At 40.0% G+C, this 18,613-nt stretch overlaps 1 protein-coding gene across 1 annotated transcript; it reads right to left on the bottom strand.

Annotated features, from left to right (window-relative positions):
* Window positions 1-5,966: 5,966 nt before the first annotated feature.
* Window positions 5,967-7,817, bottom strand: LOC110441351. The gene has a single exon (XM_021484467.1). The coding sequence runs from the start codon at window positions 7,815-7,817 to the stop codon at window positions 5,967-5,969; it is 1,851 nt and encodes a 616-aa protein (XP_021340142.1).
* Between the last annotated feature and the right edge of the window lie 10,796 nt (window positions 7,818-18,613).

Raw genomic sequence — 18,613 nt, 5'->3', positions numbered from 1 at the left:
TACAATGTACATTATTTTTATCAAATAGCATTCATTTGATTAGTTATACACATTTAAAAATACAACATAGCACTCTCTATCAAATATCTTAAAACCTGCACATACCTTTGTCCTGTATTGTGACTTCTATAGTATATATATATCAACTCTCCTCAAAATCTTTCTGACTTTTGGCGGCAAATACCCTGACTATATGTCTAGCTGTGACCTTCACCCCCAGCCATCTTCCGCAATGATATAGTTTGTTAGCGTCTTGGACTCGCTCGAATCCTCTACCGAAGCCAGGTCCCTGCATGATGCAGATGATGCATCATCTCCTACCTCCTCCTGATGAATTACATTTAACACCTCATATTCAGATTCCTCTACAGACTGGTCTAATTGGCTGGTTTTTTTCTGAAATTGTTTTGGTGAATCTTCTAGGTCTTGGAATAGGTATTTTCTTAGCGGGTGTCCCATCTACCACATCCAGTCTTTCTCCAATAACTGCTCCTATTGGCATCAACAGGTTCCTGTGAACGATCCGTTTCCGACCAGACTTGTTCTCCTTTTGTACCTCATATACGGGAATTCCATCGTTAGGCTGATTAGTCACCACAAAAACATCCTCCTCCCAGCGGTCTGATAACTTAGGCTTTCCTTCTAAAGCCAGTGTCTTCACTAGTAAACGATCTCCCGGCAGTACTGTTGCTCAACGTATCTTCTTATCATAGTTGGCCTTCTGACGACCTTGTGTATTTTTGGCTGCCTCCGACGATAACCTGAAGGATTCCTTCATCTTCTCTCTCAATCCTTTTACATACACTGGGAGGGAGTCACGACTGCTACCTCTCTATAAGCCGAATGCTAGATCGATAGGTAATCTAGGTTCTCGTCCAAACATTAGGACAAATGGGGACTGTCCAGTTGTTTCTTGTCGAATGCAGTTATATGCATAAACAAGTGGTCCAAAATTTCTTTTCCAGTCATGTTTCTCATTCGGCTTGAGTATTCCTAGCATTCCCAAGAGAGTACGATTAAAGCGTTCTGTCAGTCCATTCCCCATGGGGTGATAGGGTGATGTTCTGGACTTATTCATGCCAGTGATATTACACATGGCCCTCAAAATTGGCTCCTTGGTCCGAGTGAATACGCTGTGGTATGGGAAAGCAAAACGGGTGAAATGGTCTGTGATGACAAGTATATACTTATGTCCTCCCTTTGATGGACCAACTCTAGGGGCTGTGTAGTCTCGATACGTACCATGGGTGACCTAGGATTTGCTGGAGATCTCCGAAGACATCTATCAGATCTGCGTACATAATGTTCAACATCTGTTGTCATTCCTGACCAATAAAACCGTTCTCTCACTGAAGACATAGTCCTGTCACGTCCTGGTTGCCCAATATTATCATGTAAACCACTCAATGCTACTTTAAGATAAGTTATCGGTAGTACCAGTTGTATCTTTTCTTCCCCTTCCATGTTGACTCTACGGAATAATACTCCATTCTTCATAGTAAACTTCTCAAAATTCTTGTAGATAGTAGACATCTCACTGGATACAGGAAGTCGACTGCGCACAGGTGTTGTTCCTGCTAAGATATGGTTCATGATGCTTGATAGGTTCACATCTCTGTGCTGAGCTTTCTTCCAATCTTTCATAGTCATTGAGTTCAAATCTGTTAAAACCTCGTCTAGCTGGTTCACAACTTCTGTTGACATAGAGAAACTACAGAATAGATTTACCAGTCCCTGCAGTTTACCGTAAACTTGATGGTCATTGTTATCTGGTTTGATTAGTGGCAGGGTTCATAATATACACACCCCACTCATTATAAATTTGAAATTGACCATTACTCCTCAAAGTGAATACATTCATATAACTAACTGGTTGTTGCACATAACCCTTTTTACAGTACTCGGACCAATTTGAAGTTCCACAGTTTTGGCCCCTAATATCATTGATGAGTCCTAGAGGGACGAAACAGCTGTATGACACCGTACGAAACAGCTGTACGACACGGGACGAAACAGCTGTACGACAGGGGACGAAACAGCTGTACGACAAGGCACGAAAAAACAGCTGTACGACACCGGACGAAAAAACAGCTGTACGACACGGGACGAAACAGCTGTACGACACCGGACGAAACAGATGTAAGACACCGGACGAAACAGCTGTACGACACGGGACGAAACAGTTGTACGACACGGGACGAAACAGCTGTACGACACCGGACAAAACAGCTGTACGACACCGGACGAAACAGCTGTACGACACAGGACGAAACAAATGTACGACACCGGACGAAACAGCTGTACGACACCGGACGAAACAGCTGTACGACACCGGACGAAACAGTTGTACGACACCGGACGAAACAAATGTACGACACCGGACGAAACAGCTGTACGACACGGGACGAAACAGCTGTACGACACCGGACGAAACAGCTGTACGACACGGCACGAAACAGCTGTACGACACGGGACGAAACAGCTGTACGACACCGTGTAATTCATTTTAGGGATATTGTGTTAATTACAACAACAAAAACTGTAATCAAATGTGCGTGCATTACGTCCATCTTTCAATATTTAAAGTGAAATACTCCGATGCTTGAGGTTTTAGTCCCCGGGTTTTTGGTCACCATGGTGGCCACTGTTATTTTTCTTTGAGTAGAGGCAGGATTTACAATATGCACAACTCATTATTAATTTGAATTTGACCAGTTTTCCCCCCGTTCTATTTTCAGCAGTAGTTTAGACCAGTTCGGTTTCATCCTTTTTGGCTCCTAGCATCATTGATGAGTCCTGGAAAGATGAACCTGGTGTAAACAAATTGTGAAGGTGTATCACAAGGGTGCATCTTACGTTTATAGCTTGTCAGATACAAAACCCCGGGTAAGTAGCTGACGAAACTAACAAAACCATAACACTATTAAAATGCACTTCCTCGTATTACTTCCCGCACTAAGATATGCAATCATTTAAAACAGTTATCATCAGACTGGACATCATTAAAAACAAAATAAAAGATAACAAAGACAGGTCGTTCACATCATGTTAACAAACCTCTTGTAAAGCAATGACGGCCTCCTGAACTTTATTTAGTAATGTGTGTTCTGCCACGGGACTGACAGACAGATAACAAAAATCTCAAGACGTTGCGTTGCCTTTATTGATCCCGTAAAAACTACAACATATGAAAATGATAGAAACCATTTACAAAATGGTCAAAAACATTTATCCTAACTTCGTTCAAACCACAAATTACTCCCAACATAATAGTTAGCATATAGCTGGGCTTATAGCCGGTAAAATACGGTAATGTGAAAACTGCAATTCAAGGTAGGCTTATTGCCGGAAAACTACGGTAATGAATATGACACAACACAAAATTCCACTTTGGCAGTGTGAACTGCAATTTCTATGAAATATGAGGTGACGTAATATTACCCTACACTTAATCATATGACAGTTAAATTGTAAATCTATATCAAATGCGAACAGATCAATATATTACAATTAATCATGAAAAGTACACAACATACAAATTATATGGCTGTCAGTAAATTGGCATGGACACTTACATCGTGGTGACCTCTAGATTTGACGGACAATGGACGTGACATCTTCCGTAGTTTGCATATACTCGTGACATGTCATTTGATGACTGTAAACAATACAACGTAATTATCAGTATGCGACATAAAAAACACCTGATAATTTTGACTGACTAGATAGACTGAAACTAGACAACTTGTCTTGGACACTAAATAAAAACAGTGATGGACTATCTAGTTACATTAGATTGATCAATTATCGCAATAAAATGATTCGACATACCTAAGTCAACTCGGTACAGCTAAACAATATATGGTCGAAATGACTAGCAGTTTCTTCTTGCACAGAAACTGTTTAAACCACTTTGGGTTGATTTATGGATTGCAATCATCATATACTTAGACTCATAATACAAAGTTAACAACCAATATCATCTTACTTACTCGAAGATTGACGTAGAAACAGCTGCATTCGTGTGCATTTACGGTGTGTTGCAAAGGAACGAATCATATGTTTACGCGCTGGGCGGAAAGACATACCAAGGGCGATAACTCTAGTTTACACATTGTAATTAAGGAGACACGAACCAATGGTCCAACACACTCCCCGTCCTGATATGCTTTATCAGCTATTAAAATGGTATTAACATAATCACATCAAGATCAGTTCATAACTCTCAGAGTCCAATAACAATGTTCACTAACTTATAATGACTAGAGAAATAGCAAAGGTACACATTTAGTCTTTTGGAACTAGTACGGTTATTTCGGAAACCGGACGAACAAACTTGGATGAGGTTCCGTCGCGACAGATAAGCACTTGCACTTTACGGATGATCATGAGTCCATCGTCACTTGGGAACGTGCGTGTTATAATGCCCATGGGCCAGTCATTGCGAGCAACCTGATTGTCCCTCATAAGAACAACGTCTCCTTCCTTGACGTTAGGGGTCGCACACGGCCACTTTCTCCTAGATTGTATTGTCGCGAGATACTCTCGTTTCCACCGATTCCAGAACTGGTTGGCCAGCACCTGAACATGTTTCCACTGAGCATGGTACATTTCCTTGACATTCAGCTGAATGAACGACTCAACTGGACTACCTGTCTTCTGTGTTAGAAGTATTGATGGGGAGAGGATGAATGGAGCTTCCGCATCTGAAGACACCGGAACTAACGGACGCGCATTCACTATAGCACAAACCTCCGCCATGAGGGTAGAAAGAACTTCGTGTGTGAGGCCTTTGCGAGTTTCTAATAGCATGGAGTCTAATATGCGTCGTGCTACGCCGATCATGCGTTCCCAAACGCCTCCAAAGTGGGAAGCGTGGGGAGGATTAAATCTCCAGATCGCGCCCGAATCACGGAGAAATTCCTTGACTGAATCCTCCTCCACGTTTATGGCTGTAATTCCCAGATCCTTGGTCGCGCCAACAAAATTGGTTCCCTGTCGGAACGGAATTCAGTAACTTTTCCCCTGACCGAGTAGAATCTCCTCACTGCGTTAACAAAGGAGGACGAACTCATCTCCTCTATAACCTCGATGTGAATTGCCCTAGTAGTAAGGCAGGTGAACATCACTGCCCAACGCTTGCTGGCAGCGGAGCCCCCTCGTGTCCGGCGAGTCGTAATGTTCCATGGGCCGAACACATCCACACCGACATAAGAAAATGGTGGGCTCGGAGTCAATCGATCGGAAGGCAAGTCTGCCATCTTCTGATGACACAGACCTCCGCGGAGTTTACGACACTTTACGCACAGATGGATCACATCAGAAACCAGTCGTTTTCCTCCAGTTATCCAAAACCCAGCGGCTCTAATTGCGCCCTCTGTGAAATGTCGTCCTTGATGTTGAACCAATGCATGAAAGTGGCGCGTAAGTAGAACAGCGATGTGATGACCGCTTGGAATTAAGATCGGGTTCTTTTCCTTTGTAGACAGTTCAGATTTTTGTAGTCTCCCACCAACTCGGAGGAGTCCTTTTTCGTCAAGGAAAGGCGAAAGGGCGAGTACGCTGCTGTTGCGTGGAATAGGTTTCCCATCGCTCAAACTTTTGATCTCATCACCATAAAACTCCTGTTGTACCGCTTTAATTACAAAGGTTTCAGCCTCGGTGGAACTTTTCCCATACTTGTAAAGCTCGTCCTGGTCAATGTTCTTGGGTTTGCGTCCCTTGGCTACACGTTTGAGGAGTGCTATGACTGACACTAACTTTTTCCATTGGGAAAATCCCTCAAATCGACTGACAAAGGTACGATGCTGTCCAGTTTGGTCAATCTTAGACTTCATCACACTGTCGAACTTCAGAATCGCCATCCGGAGCAATCAATGGATAATCCTCTGATGGAGTTTCACCTAGAGGCCTCCGTAGTCGTTGTGGGCCCATTAGCCACAAGCTTGCGCCAAACTTGTCCGCAGTCATCGACGCTCTGGTGGCTTGGTCTGCTGGGTTTTCATGCGTTGGATGTATGACCACTGTTCCGGTTTGGACGTCTGGAGGACCTTCTGAACTCGGTTTGACACATATGTGTAGAATCTGCGCGTTCTGTTGCTCACATAACCTAGGACAACTTTTGAGTCACTGTAGTAGCGTATTTTATCAAGGGTAATGTTCAATGTCTCACTCAAGGTCGCGCCAACCTCTACTGCCAACACAGCGGCACAGAGCTCAAGTCTAGGTATAGTATGTCCTTGAGTGGGAGCTAGCCTGGCTTTTCCCATAGCGAAACCTACACGTGCACTGTCACCTGTGACGACTCTGACGTATCCGACTGCTGCGACCGCTTTTTCGCTGGCGTCTGCGAAAACGTGTAGCTCAACATTCTCCGCGGTACTGACAGACGTAGGCACAAACACGCGTGGAATACCAAACGTGTCAAGTTTACCTATGGAAGCCTTCCACTCATCCCACCTCCGGAGGTGGTCCTCTGGAACTGGGTCATCCCAGCCAGTTCCTGCTGTGAGTTCCCTCAAAAGAATACATCCTTGTATGGTGAACGGAGAGAGAAAACCCATAAGGTCAAATACGCTGTTAAGCGCCGAAAACATTCCTCTTCGTGTACCTGGTGTATCCCCTAGCCGCACATCAAACTGAAACTGGTCCTTGTCAAGATCCCAGGACATGCCAAGGCTCCTTTGAACAGGGAGCGAATCCTCCTCAAGGTCAAGTTGCTTCAATCCCTCTCCTCTGTCCTCTGGGGAAAATCCGTTCATGACCTCTTTACTGTTGGAAAGGATTTTGTGTAATCGAATGTTGCCATTGTCCTGTAAGACTTTCTGAGTTCTACTAACAACACTGATGACTTCTTCTGCAGAGGGCCGTGAAGTAAGGGCATCGTCGACATAGAAGTCATTGGTTACAAAGTCCTTTACGTCATGGTCAGCATGTTCTACAGCTTTACGAAGAGCGAATGTTGCAACTGCTGGTGAGGGGCTATTACCAAACACATGAGCTCTTATTCTGTAATCTATGAGGTCCTTATCTGGGTCATTGTCACGATACCATAGGAACCTGAGGAAATTACGATCTTTCCCTGCGACTAGGAACCTGTAGAACATCTGTTCTATGTCTCCAGAGACCGCGTAGATATCCTTTCTGAAGCGCAGTAGTATTCCCAGGAGACTGTTGGTCAGATTAGGACCGGACATCATATTTCCATTTAGAGATGCTCCCTCAAACTCGGCTGACGAATCAAACACGCCCCTTACCTTTCCTGGCTTTTTTGTATTGTAAACGCCAAAATTAGGTAAGTACCAGACCTCTCCGAATGGGGGTGGTGCCACTTCAGCAGCTCCAGAAGTCAAGACCTTCTCCATAAATGTAACAAAGTGATCACGCTTTGTGGGGTTCCTCTTAAGGCTAGTGTCTAGAAAAGCAGCCCTCTTCCATGCCATCTTTCTGTTGTTAGGCATCTCCTTCCTAGGCGTTCGAAAGTGGAGTGGTGCCATCCAGAATCCATTTTCATCACGGGTGCACTCCTTCTCCATCATCTCGCAAAACGTTCTATCTTCGACAGACCAACCGACCTTCTCATCGTCACTAGTCTTAATGAACAAGTCATTGTACTTGACACACAGGTTCTGTTCACACGGTGAGAATATCGATCCACGACCGCTCACGACATTGGACTTTATTACATGGACTTCCGGAGGTGAATGTACTTTACCTAGGCACACTTCTCCTACGATCACCCATCCCAACGTAGTCTTTTGGGCGAATGGTCCCCAACTCCCACATCCACCTAGATAGATTTTATTTCTATTTGTCATATCAATATTTGTTCGTTAAGGAACAAAATCATATTCTTGATGCTGAATTTTCCGAATACGATATACTGTGCGTCTCTGAAACTCATCTTGATAATTCAATTCCTGATAGTGCTGTATCTGTATAGAGATAATTATGGTGGCGGAGTTCTGATTTATACTAAACATAATATTAATATTAAACGTAGACCTGACCTTGAGACAGATGATCTTGAATTAATATGGACTGAAGAAACTACCCATAATAAACCTATTTTTCTTGGCTGTATATATAGACCCCCTAACTCTCTCGTTGGCTACTGGGACAGGCTAGATATTAACCTAAATAATATTATTGATCTGCAAAGGGAAGTAGTCCTGGTAGGTGATTTAAATCAAGACATGTTACATCTAAATCCAAACTCACATCTACATAGAATTTTGTTGAAATATGGGTTAGAAAACACTGTTACTGAACCTACCAGGATTACTTCCCAGATCTCAACATCACTTGACACTATACTAACAAACAATGTTAACTTTATTAAAAATACAATAGTACATCCTCCCTCTTGCAGTGATCACTGTCAAAGTAGCGCTGATCTGAAATTTAAAACTTTAAGGAATACTTCAATAACACTGACTTTGACGGGGCAAATGAGTATCTTAAGTCCATTGACTGGAATCTTTTATTACAAGGTGATGAACCACTGGACAGACTGTCGGGAGCAAAGTGGTTCTCAACACTGGACTTGTTTTCGGGATACTGGCAGGTTGAAATGGACGAGGCAGATAAGCAAAAAACTGCATTTGTAACCAGAAGTGATGCCGTTTGGACTTTGCAACAGTCCAGCGACATTTGAACGCCTGATGGAGACAGTGCAGCTGGCTAAGCTTCCTTGGGAAATATGCCTGGTGTACATTGATGACGTCATTGTTTTAGGGAAAACGTTTCATGAAGCAATAGACAAGTTGGAAAAAGTATTCGACAGACTACGTTTGGCAGGACTAAAACTCAAGGCCAAGAAATGTCATCTATTTAGAAAACAAGTGTTATTCCTGGGTTATATTGTTTCAGGAGGTGGCATATCAACAGACACAGAAAAGGTAAAAGCAGTGAATGAATGGCCCCTGCCTGTGACGCAGACAGATATGAGGTAATTTCTTGAACTTTGTAGCTACTATAGACGTTTCATTCACAGGTTTGCTGAGATCGCAAAACCACTTCATCAGCTGACAGAGAAGGGAACATCTTTCACTTGAACAGACAGGTGCCAAATTGCATTCGATGCGCTTAAGAAATGTTTGACCACAGCACCAATCTTGGCATACCCTGATTTTACAAAACCATTCATCTTGGACACAGATGCGAGTCAATTTGCTATTGGTGGAGTCTTGTCCTAGTGTATTGACGGCAAGGGCAACGAAATATCTTACAGTAGTAGAGCACTTACCAAGTCAGAGAGAAATTACTGCGTAACCCGGAAGGAGTTACTAGCAATGGTATATTGTATCAAGCAGTATCGACCATATCTATACAAACATAGGTGTATAGTGAGAACTGACCATAGTGCACTCAAGTGGCTGATGAGATTCAAAGAACCAGAAGGACAGCTAGCTCGTTGGCTCGAGATTATTTCAACATATGATATAGAAATCCAGCACAGAGCAAGGAAGTTGCACCGAAACGCAGACGCAATGAGTAGGATTCCCTATCAGCCGTGTGGATTCTATGAAGATTAGGAACGTGACCAAGAGGAGGGACCACTTCCTGTATGAACGATTAAGAAGGATGGTAACCCAAAAGTTGATATTGACAAACAAGATGAAGAAACAAGTACATTGAAAGAAAATCAGGAGGCTGATAGTGATCTGAAATAAGTAACTGAATGGGTAAAGAGCGGGAAAAAGCCAAATAAATCCAGGTTCGTTAAATCCTCTGAGCAATGTGGTAAAATCCCTTGTTGAACATTGGGATCAATTGACTATTGACAACGGTTTACTGTGAAGACGTTGGGTAAACCCTTCAAAACACAAAAAGTGTCAAATAGTTGTACCATATGAGGAAAGACGAACCCTGCTGAACATGTGTCATGACACAAGAACTAGTGGGCATCTAGGAGTGCACAAAACTCTGAGTCGTGTGAGACAGAAGTTCTACTGGCCTGGCTTGCAAAGAGATGTGCGACAGTACATTACTGGGTGCAAGTATTGTGTATGTAGGAAAGAATGTGTAAAACGACGAGCACCCATGCAAATAGAACCTACAGGATACCCCATGGAAAGAATGGCGTTTGACATACTCGGACCATTAACGGAAACAAAGGACGGAAACAGATATATTTTGGTAGTAAGTGATTACTTTTCCAAGTGGACAGACGCAATTGCCATGCGAAATATGGAGGCCAGTACAGTTGCTGCATTCATCGTTGAGGAGGTTGTTGTTCGTTTTGGTGTACCAATCAGGGGCGACAGTATGAAAGCAAACTGTTTCAAGAAATGTGTCTTTTGCTTGGCACCAAGAAAACGAGAACTACACTATATCAACCGAAATCGGATGGTATGGTAGAAAGATTCAATCGGACTCTTGCAAGCATGCTTTGTGCCTACGTTGATGAGTGTCAGGATGACTGGGATGTTCACATACCTTACGTTATGATGTCGTACCGTTCCACAGAACAGGAAAGTACAGGGTTTACTCCAAACATGCTTGTGTTAGTGAGAGAGGTTTCTACCCCATTTGATCTGTTCTATGATCTCCCTAACGAGTCTAAACCAGTTTTGCAAAGTCAGTGGGCTTGGGAACTTAGAGAGAGGTTGATTTCAGCTCATAGGTTAGCCAGAGAAAACTTGAAGGGGGCGATGTTGAGACAAAAACATTACAATGACCTAAAACTAAAATGGGATAGTTACGAGACGGGGGAGTTGATCTATGTGTTTTTCCCTCAACAGAAGATTGGCAGGTCATCAAAGCTGATGAGTTTTTGGCAAGGTCCTTTTAAGATAGTTGAAAAAGTATCAAATGTCATTTACAAGGTTGTTAGTGATGAAAAAAAAGAGCATGTCATTGATGTTGACAGGATGTGCAGATGCCAATCTCAGGTTCTCAAAGGTGAAAGTGAGACTCGTACAGATGTCGAGGTTGACCAAATACAAAATGGGTCAACATGGTTCGAGGTGAACGAGATTGTAGACCTTCCAGATAGCACAAAAGGCCGTGTCAGAAGAAGACCAGTCTGGATGACTGAATATGTACTGTAAAATACAGAAAATGTTAGATGTGTATCTTTGTGTGTTATAGGAAGATGAGTCCACTGTGTTGCGAGAGACTACCATCAGATAAAGAGTGGTAAGCGCACTTGGTGATCTGCGGAACCAATGCAAGAGTAAAGAAGAAGTTTGAGTGTAATGAGTGTAACTCTGTCACGGAGAAGAATGTTTGTCTGAAGAGACGCAAGGAGAGGAAGCATCCAGTACGAGAATACTCGTTGGATTGTCACGATCTAGGGAAAGTGTTAGATATCATAGGGGAAATATCAGAGGACGATTCAGAACCTGCATCAAAGACATCTAAGAAGGAAGAAATGGTTACTGTCAGAAAGCAATGTCGTCCGAACCCTGTATATACACCAAAGAGACCTAACATTCCACAAGATTCTGCACGTGTTTCGAGTGTTGCTGGGCAATCCGTCACAGGTAGTGTACGTGAACCAAGACTACAGACCAGAGATACAGGGACACAGTTAGGCAATGTAAAGACATTTGTGGATGCAGCTGTCCAGGTGAACCTTTCAAACCACAGGAGAACCATGAAGACAACGACATCGTACACGGAGAATGGGAAGTCTGTTGTCAAGGTTGAGGAAGAAGACTGGTTCGACTGAGTGATTCAAAGAACAAAACAAAATAAAAATAAACATTTGCTCTTTTACTAAATGTGAATTGCAGAGGCGTGGGTAATGAAGCGGTTGATTCTTTGTTAATTACATTGTTCAATAAATGATCGTTAGTATAGACTCCCTTTAGTTATTTCTTTGTAATTAGGAAGTAAGAGTAGTTTTGATTGGCTAATGAAAGAAGGCAGTTCATTGGATGGCTAGGTATATAAATAGAGGTTCCATCAGATGAAAAGCTCCCGTGTAGGAGGGTCCAACCTGCACGTAAAAAATCCCTCTGTGTATTGTCGAAAGAGTAGGCGCGTTAACGCCGACACAGAGGATAGGGATAGATTAGATTACACTTATTATCGATGATTCGACGGACTTCCAAAATATAGGAACAAAATAAAAAAAAACAAATAATAGAGTAGGATATAAAAAACGGACAGCCTGGATACGATACGCCCTCCTCCTAGACCAATGCCATGATATGATACGACCGGTGATCTCCCCATCCCTTTTTTTTTAATATAAGAAAAATTCCAATAAAAAAAATATAGTATAAGCCCAACAACTTAAAGACCCCCCATAAGACCAAATACTAATAACCTTTTTTTATTTTATTTTTTTATTTATTTTTTAAATAAGACATACACCAGAGAATAAAGGGTAAATATCTGCATACACCATAGGGACCCCTCGGATAATCTCAAACTCCGGCCAAATCTGACAAGGAAACAAAGTACTGTACCTAACGGAAGCAGAGACGTTTCCCTACTGTCGGGCTCAACCGGCAGTNTTTTTTAAGTACATATATACACTAATATAAGCCACATTGGCCAATTTCGAGTCCCCTCAACGACACAAAAACATTAGTAAGGAGCAACAATCACAGATACAACATCCAGCAAGACACACCATTTCGGACCAAGGAGTCGTCTCCAAATTACACCACAAGATAAGGATAGGATAGAATAGACGACTCCAAACCACCCCCCGAGGGAAGGCAACTTCCCTCACGCCGACAGAACACTGACTTCCGTCAGTGAGATGAAACCCGTAAGGGCGGATTCATGTAGGCGCGAAACCCGTCATCCATCCATCTATCCGATGAAAAGCTCTCTCTTGCTCTGGCGGTCGAAAAAGAAGGAACATCTCTAAAAAGGTAATCAGTGACTGAGCTGTATACGTTTAGGCCTAGCTGCATAAGCTAGGGTTCCACTAATTTCCTTTGTAGTACATGGTCAAAATAAATTGTGTTACTGGATAGTGTGCATAGTCACAGGGTATCACAGTACAGGGCGACGTACTGTTGATACAGAGTGACAGGTACCAAGACACAGGGTTTACCAAGGCATAGGTTTCGTAGAGGCTAGGGTGACTTGGTCAAAAGGCAGTCGCGGTAAAGGGTGACGTGGTCAAGGTGTGTCGTGGTAAAGGGTGTACACAGTCACGGGTGTCACAGTAAGGGGGCTATTTACTGTTGATACAGGGTGACGGATATATTGTGATACAGTTGTTTTAGTTGGCTTTTGACTATATTAGTGTTAGAGGTATATTAATGTAAAATATCTACCGGGTGTAGATTAGGCAGTAGTGAATTGAGGCAGTATTTTGTTGAATCATTAGGTAATAGTTATTTGAGTCAGATAGACGGCCATTATTTTGTATATATTGTCGGCACTTATTTGTTACAACAATTACTGGTTCCAAGATAGAACTTGGTAACGAACTGTAGGTACGCTTCCGTTACAGTATGTTATAAGTATTTGATGCCCGTCGTTAACGTCAACGATAGGTTGAAACCCAGTATACCTACAGATAGACAAAGCTGATCAGACGGCATTTGTGGCTTGGAGCACAGGCATCACTGACGACCATGATACAGCAGCAATATGTCACCCGTGTGTGCCTCACAATCGATCTGATAGCCCTTACGGCAGGCAAGTGGTTTAATTTACACTAAAAAACAGCTTAGACATTTAATGTAGTATTAAGTAGTAAATGTTGTTCAGTATTAACCATGACCTCTATTTATTCCGCTGGTGTCCCACGTTTGTGGTTTCACGCTTTGTTTATACTTAATGATTTCTTAACCTTTTCCATCTATTTCATTTCCTGTGTCATTAAATATTTTCGTTTCCTATAATCATTATCATCTCTATAAATAAAACAGATTAAGCAATGTCTAAGTGTGTAGTTTTTATTAACAAAGTCATTGACAAAAAATCTAGATTTCCGTGACGGAAAACTTTGCAATTGTAGCCTCTCAATTCCTGTGTATGGGCAATGAGTGCTATAGAGCCAAGCGACCAGTCGGTTTTGCAACGTTTCGACACGTTTAATAAGTACATTTTTTGTGTATTAAGTAAACCTTGATATAACATACATTGTATTTCCAAACTAATGAATCTTATTGAAGATGTAGATGTCTCCTTCTCATCTTAATTGTTTTCTTTAAATGTACCAAAACTATTTGTCAGATTCATGTGTTTTACTAATATTTGTTATTGGTTATTTCAAAATTTGTTTCATAAACGAAAATTATATAATGATTATTTTACTTGGAAAGAAAAAAAGATAATACCATTATCTTGCGTACGTCTCTTATTAGCATGGAAAAACCCTTCTTACAAATAATGCTGGTATTATTTGCAATGATTATTTGAGAACAAGGTAATTCGTTTTCTAGTTACAAGGATGTGTGATTTCAGAGACATGGTATCCTACGTGACATCTATATTCACGGATTTTGGCTTCAGTTCATTAGGAAATCTATTGGTGGTATATAACTTGACCGATCATGGGACAGGAAGTTTTTCTAAAACTCTTGATAATGGGACGCTGAGCTTCCTTTAAATGGATACTGGTTAAACACTGATCTAGTGACTGGGAGGTTTATAAAATTAGTGTCTTCTTACTTTATTTGGCTTGTTGCTTCTATACATAAAGGACTGGGGCCATTAAGGAGTATTTCCGGCCTCATCGGGGATTTATAGTTTATTGTTATATTCGTTATCGAGAGTATATTAAGAACGCAAATATGAAAATGTCATACCAGTGTTCATTTGAAGAAAATAATTTTTGTTTGTCATATGCGGAGGTTTTCATTTCTGCATGCTAACTGTCCAAAACACTAAATTGTGACTATTTCTGCATAGCAACGCAATTGTATTGCTATGGTAGGGCTCTACGCATGCGCGTTGGAAAAGATCTGCACCAAGAAAGATAGCCCCAATTGACCAATATGATGTATATACAGTAATAGAAAATGGTAAATAAATTCAAGCTGAAACAAGTGCTTCTTTTCTTGATATTTCTGGTTTAAACTATTGGTGGCGTTCTGACTATTGTATATGATACATACTTATAGGCTATTGGTGGCGTTCTGACTATTTTATATGATACATACTTGTAGGCTATTGGTGGCGTTCTGACTATTGTATATGATACTTGTAAACTATTGGTAGCGTTCTGACTATTGTATATGATACATACTTATAGGCTATTGGTGGCGTTCTGACTATTGTATATGATACTTATAAACTATTGGTAGCGTTCTGACTATTGTATAGGATACTTGTAAACTATTGGTGGCGTTCTGACTATTGTATATGATACTTGTAAACTATTGGTATCGTTCTGACTATTGTATATGGTACATACTTGTAAACTATTGTTAGCGTTCTGACTATTGTATAGTTGTATAGGATACTTGTAGAATATTGTTAGCGTTCTAACTATTGTATATGATTCTTGTAAACTATTGTTAGCGTTCTGACTATTGTATAGGATACTTGTAGAATATTGGTAGCGTTCTGATTATTGTATAGGATACTTGTAGACTATTGGTAGCGTTCTGACTATGGTATAGGATACTTGTAAACTATTGGTAGCGTTCTGACTATTGTATAGGATTCTTGTAAACTATTGGTAGCGTTCTGAATATTGTATAGGATACTTGTAAACTATTGGTAGTGTTCTGACTATTGCATAGGATACTTATAAACTATTGTTAGCGTTCTGACTATTGTATAGGATACTTGTAGACTATTGGTAGTGTTCTGACTATTGTATATGATACATACTTGTAAACTATTGTTAGCGTTCTGACTATTGTATATGATACTTGTAGGCTATTGGTAGCGTTCTGACTATTGTATAGGATACTTGTAAATTATTGGTAGCGTTCTGACTATTGTATAGAATACTTGTAAACTATTGGTAGTGTTCTGACTATTGTATAGGATACTTGTAAACTATTGGTGGCGTTCTGACTATTGTATATGATACATACTTGTAAACTATTGTTAGCGTTCTGACTATTGTATATGATACTTGTAGGCTATTGTTAGTGTTCTGACTATTGTATAGGATACTTGTAAACTATTGGTAGAGTTCTGACTATTGTATAGGATACATACTTGTAAACTAACTGTGGCGTTCTGACTATTGTATATGATACATACTTGTAAACTATTGTTAGCGTTCTGACTATTGTATATGATACTTGTAGGCTATTGTTAGTGTTCTGACTATTGCATAGGATACTTGTAAACTATTGGTAGTGTTCTGACTATTGTATAGGATACATACTTGTAAACTATTTTTAGCGTTCTGACTATTGTATATGATACTTGTAAACTATTGTTAGCGTTCTGACTATTGTATATGATACTTGTAAACTATTGTTAGCGTTCTGACTATTGTATAGGATACTTGTAAACTATTGGTAGTGTTCTGACTATTGTATAGGATACTTGTAAACTATTGTTTGCGTTCTGACTATTGTATAGGATGCTTGTAAACTATTGGTGGCGTTCTGCCTATTGTATATGATACTTGTAAACTATTGGTAGCGTTCTGACTATTGTATAGGACTATTGGTAGTGTTCTGACTATTGTATATGATACTTGTAAACTATTGTTAGCGTTCTGACTATTGTATATGATACATACTTATGGGCTATTTGTAGTGTTCTGACTATTGTATTGGATACTTGTAGACTATTGGTAGTGTTCTGACTATTGTATATGGTACTTGTAGCCTATTGGTAGAAATCTGAATATTGTATAGGATACTTGTAAACTATTGGTAGTGTTCTGACTATTGTATATGATACATACTTGTAAACTATTGGTAGCGTTCTGACTATTGTATATGATACATACTTATGGGCTATTTGTAGTGTTCTGACTATTGTATTGGATACTTGTAGACTATTGGTAGTATTCTGACTATTGTATATGATACTTGTAGACTATTGGTAGCAATCTGAATATTGTATAGGATACTTGTAAACCATTGGTAGTGTTCTGACTATTGTATATGATACATACTTGTAAACTATTGGTATCGTTCTGACTATTGTATAGGATACTTGTACACTATTGGTAGTGTTCTCACTATTGTATATGATACTTGTAGACTATTGGTAGCGTTCTGACTATTGTATATGATACTTGTAGTCTATTGGTAGCAATCTGAATATTGTATAGGATACTTGGAAACTATTGGTGGCGTTCTGACTATTGTATATAATACATACTTATAAACTATTGTTAGCGTTCTGACTATTGTATATGATACATACTTATAGGATATTTGTAGTGTTCTGACTATTGTATTGGATACTTGTAGACTATTGGTAGTGTTCTGACTATTGTATATGATACATACTTATAGGATATTTGTAGTGTTCTGACTATTGTATTGGATACTTGTAGACTATTGGTAGTGTTCTGACTATTGTATATGATACATACTTGTAAACTATTGGTATCGTTCTGACTATTGTATAGGATACTTGTACACTATTGGTAGTGTTCTCACTATTGTATATGATACTTGTAGACTATTGGTAGCAATCTGAATATTGTATAGGATACTTGGAAACTATTGGTGGCGTTCTGACTATTGTATAGGTTACGTGTAAACTATTGGTGGCGTTCTGACTATTGTACATGATACATAATTGCAAACTATTGGTGGCGTTCTGACTATTGTACATGATACATAATTGCAAACTATTGGTGGCGTTCTGACTATTGTATATAATACATACTTATAAACTATTGTTAGCGTTCTGACTATTGTATATGATACATACTTGTAAACTATTGGTAGCGTTCTGACTATTTTATAGGATCCTTGTAGACTATTGGTAGTGTTCTCACTATTGTATAGGATACTTGTAGACTATTGGTAGTGTTCCCACTATTGTATAGGATACTTGTAGACTATTGGTAGCGTTCTGGCTATTGTATAGGATACTTGTAAACTATTGTTAGCGTTCTGACTATTGTATATGATACATACTTATAGGCTATTTGTAGAGTACTGACTATTGTATAGGATACTTGTAGACTATTTGTAGTGTTCTGACTATTGTATATGATACTTGTAGACTATTGGTAGCAATCTGAATATTGTATAGGATACTTGTAAACTATTGGTGGCGTTCTGACTATTGTACATGATACATAATTGTAAACTATTGGTGGCGTTCTGACTATTGTATAGGATACTTGTAGACTATTGGTAGCGTTCTGACTATTGTATAGAATACTTGTAGACTATTGGTAGCGTACTGACTATTGTATATGATACTTGTAGACTATTGGTAGCGTTCTGAATATTGTATAGGATACTTGTAAACTATTGGTTGTGTTCTGACTATTGTATAGGATACTTGTAAACTATTGGTAGCGTTCTGACTATTGTATATGATACTTGTAGACTATTGGTAGCGTTCTGAATATTGTATAGGATACTTGTAAACTATTGGTTGTGTTCTGACTATTGTATAGGATACTTGTAAACTATTGGTAGTGTTCTGACAATTGTATAGGATACTTGTAAACTATTGGTGGCGTTCTGACTAGTGTATAGGTTACGTGTAAACTATTGGTGGCGTTCTGACTATTGTATAGGATACTTGT

The sequence above is a fragment of the Mizuhopecten yessoensis genome, unplaced genomic scaffold (assembly GCF_002113885.1).
Source record: "Mizuhopecten yessoensis strain PY_sf001 unplaced genomic scaffold, ASM211388v2 scaffold715893, whole genome shotgun sequence".
Taxonomy (NCBI): domain Eukaryota; kingdom Metazoa; phylum Mollusca; class Bivalvia; order Pectinida; family Pectinidae; genus Mizuhopecten; species Mizuhopecten yessoensis.
This window is presented reverse-complemented; position numbering and strand designations above follow the sequence as displayed.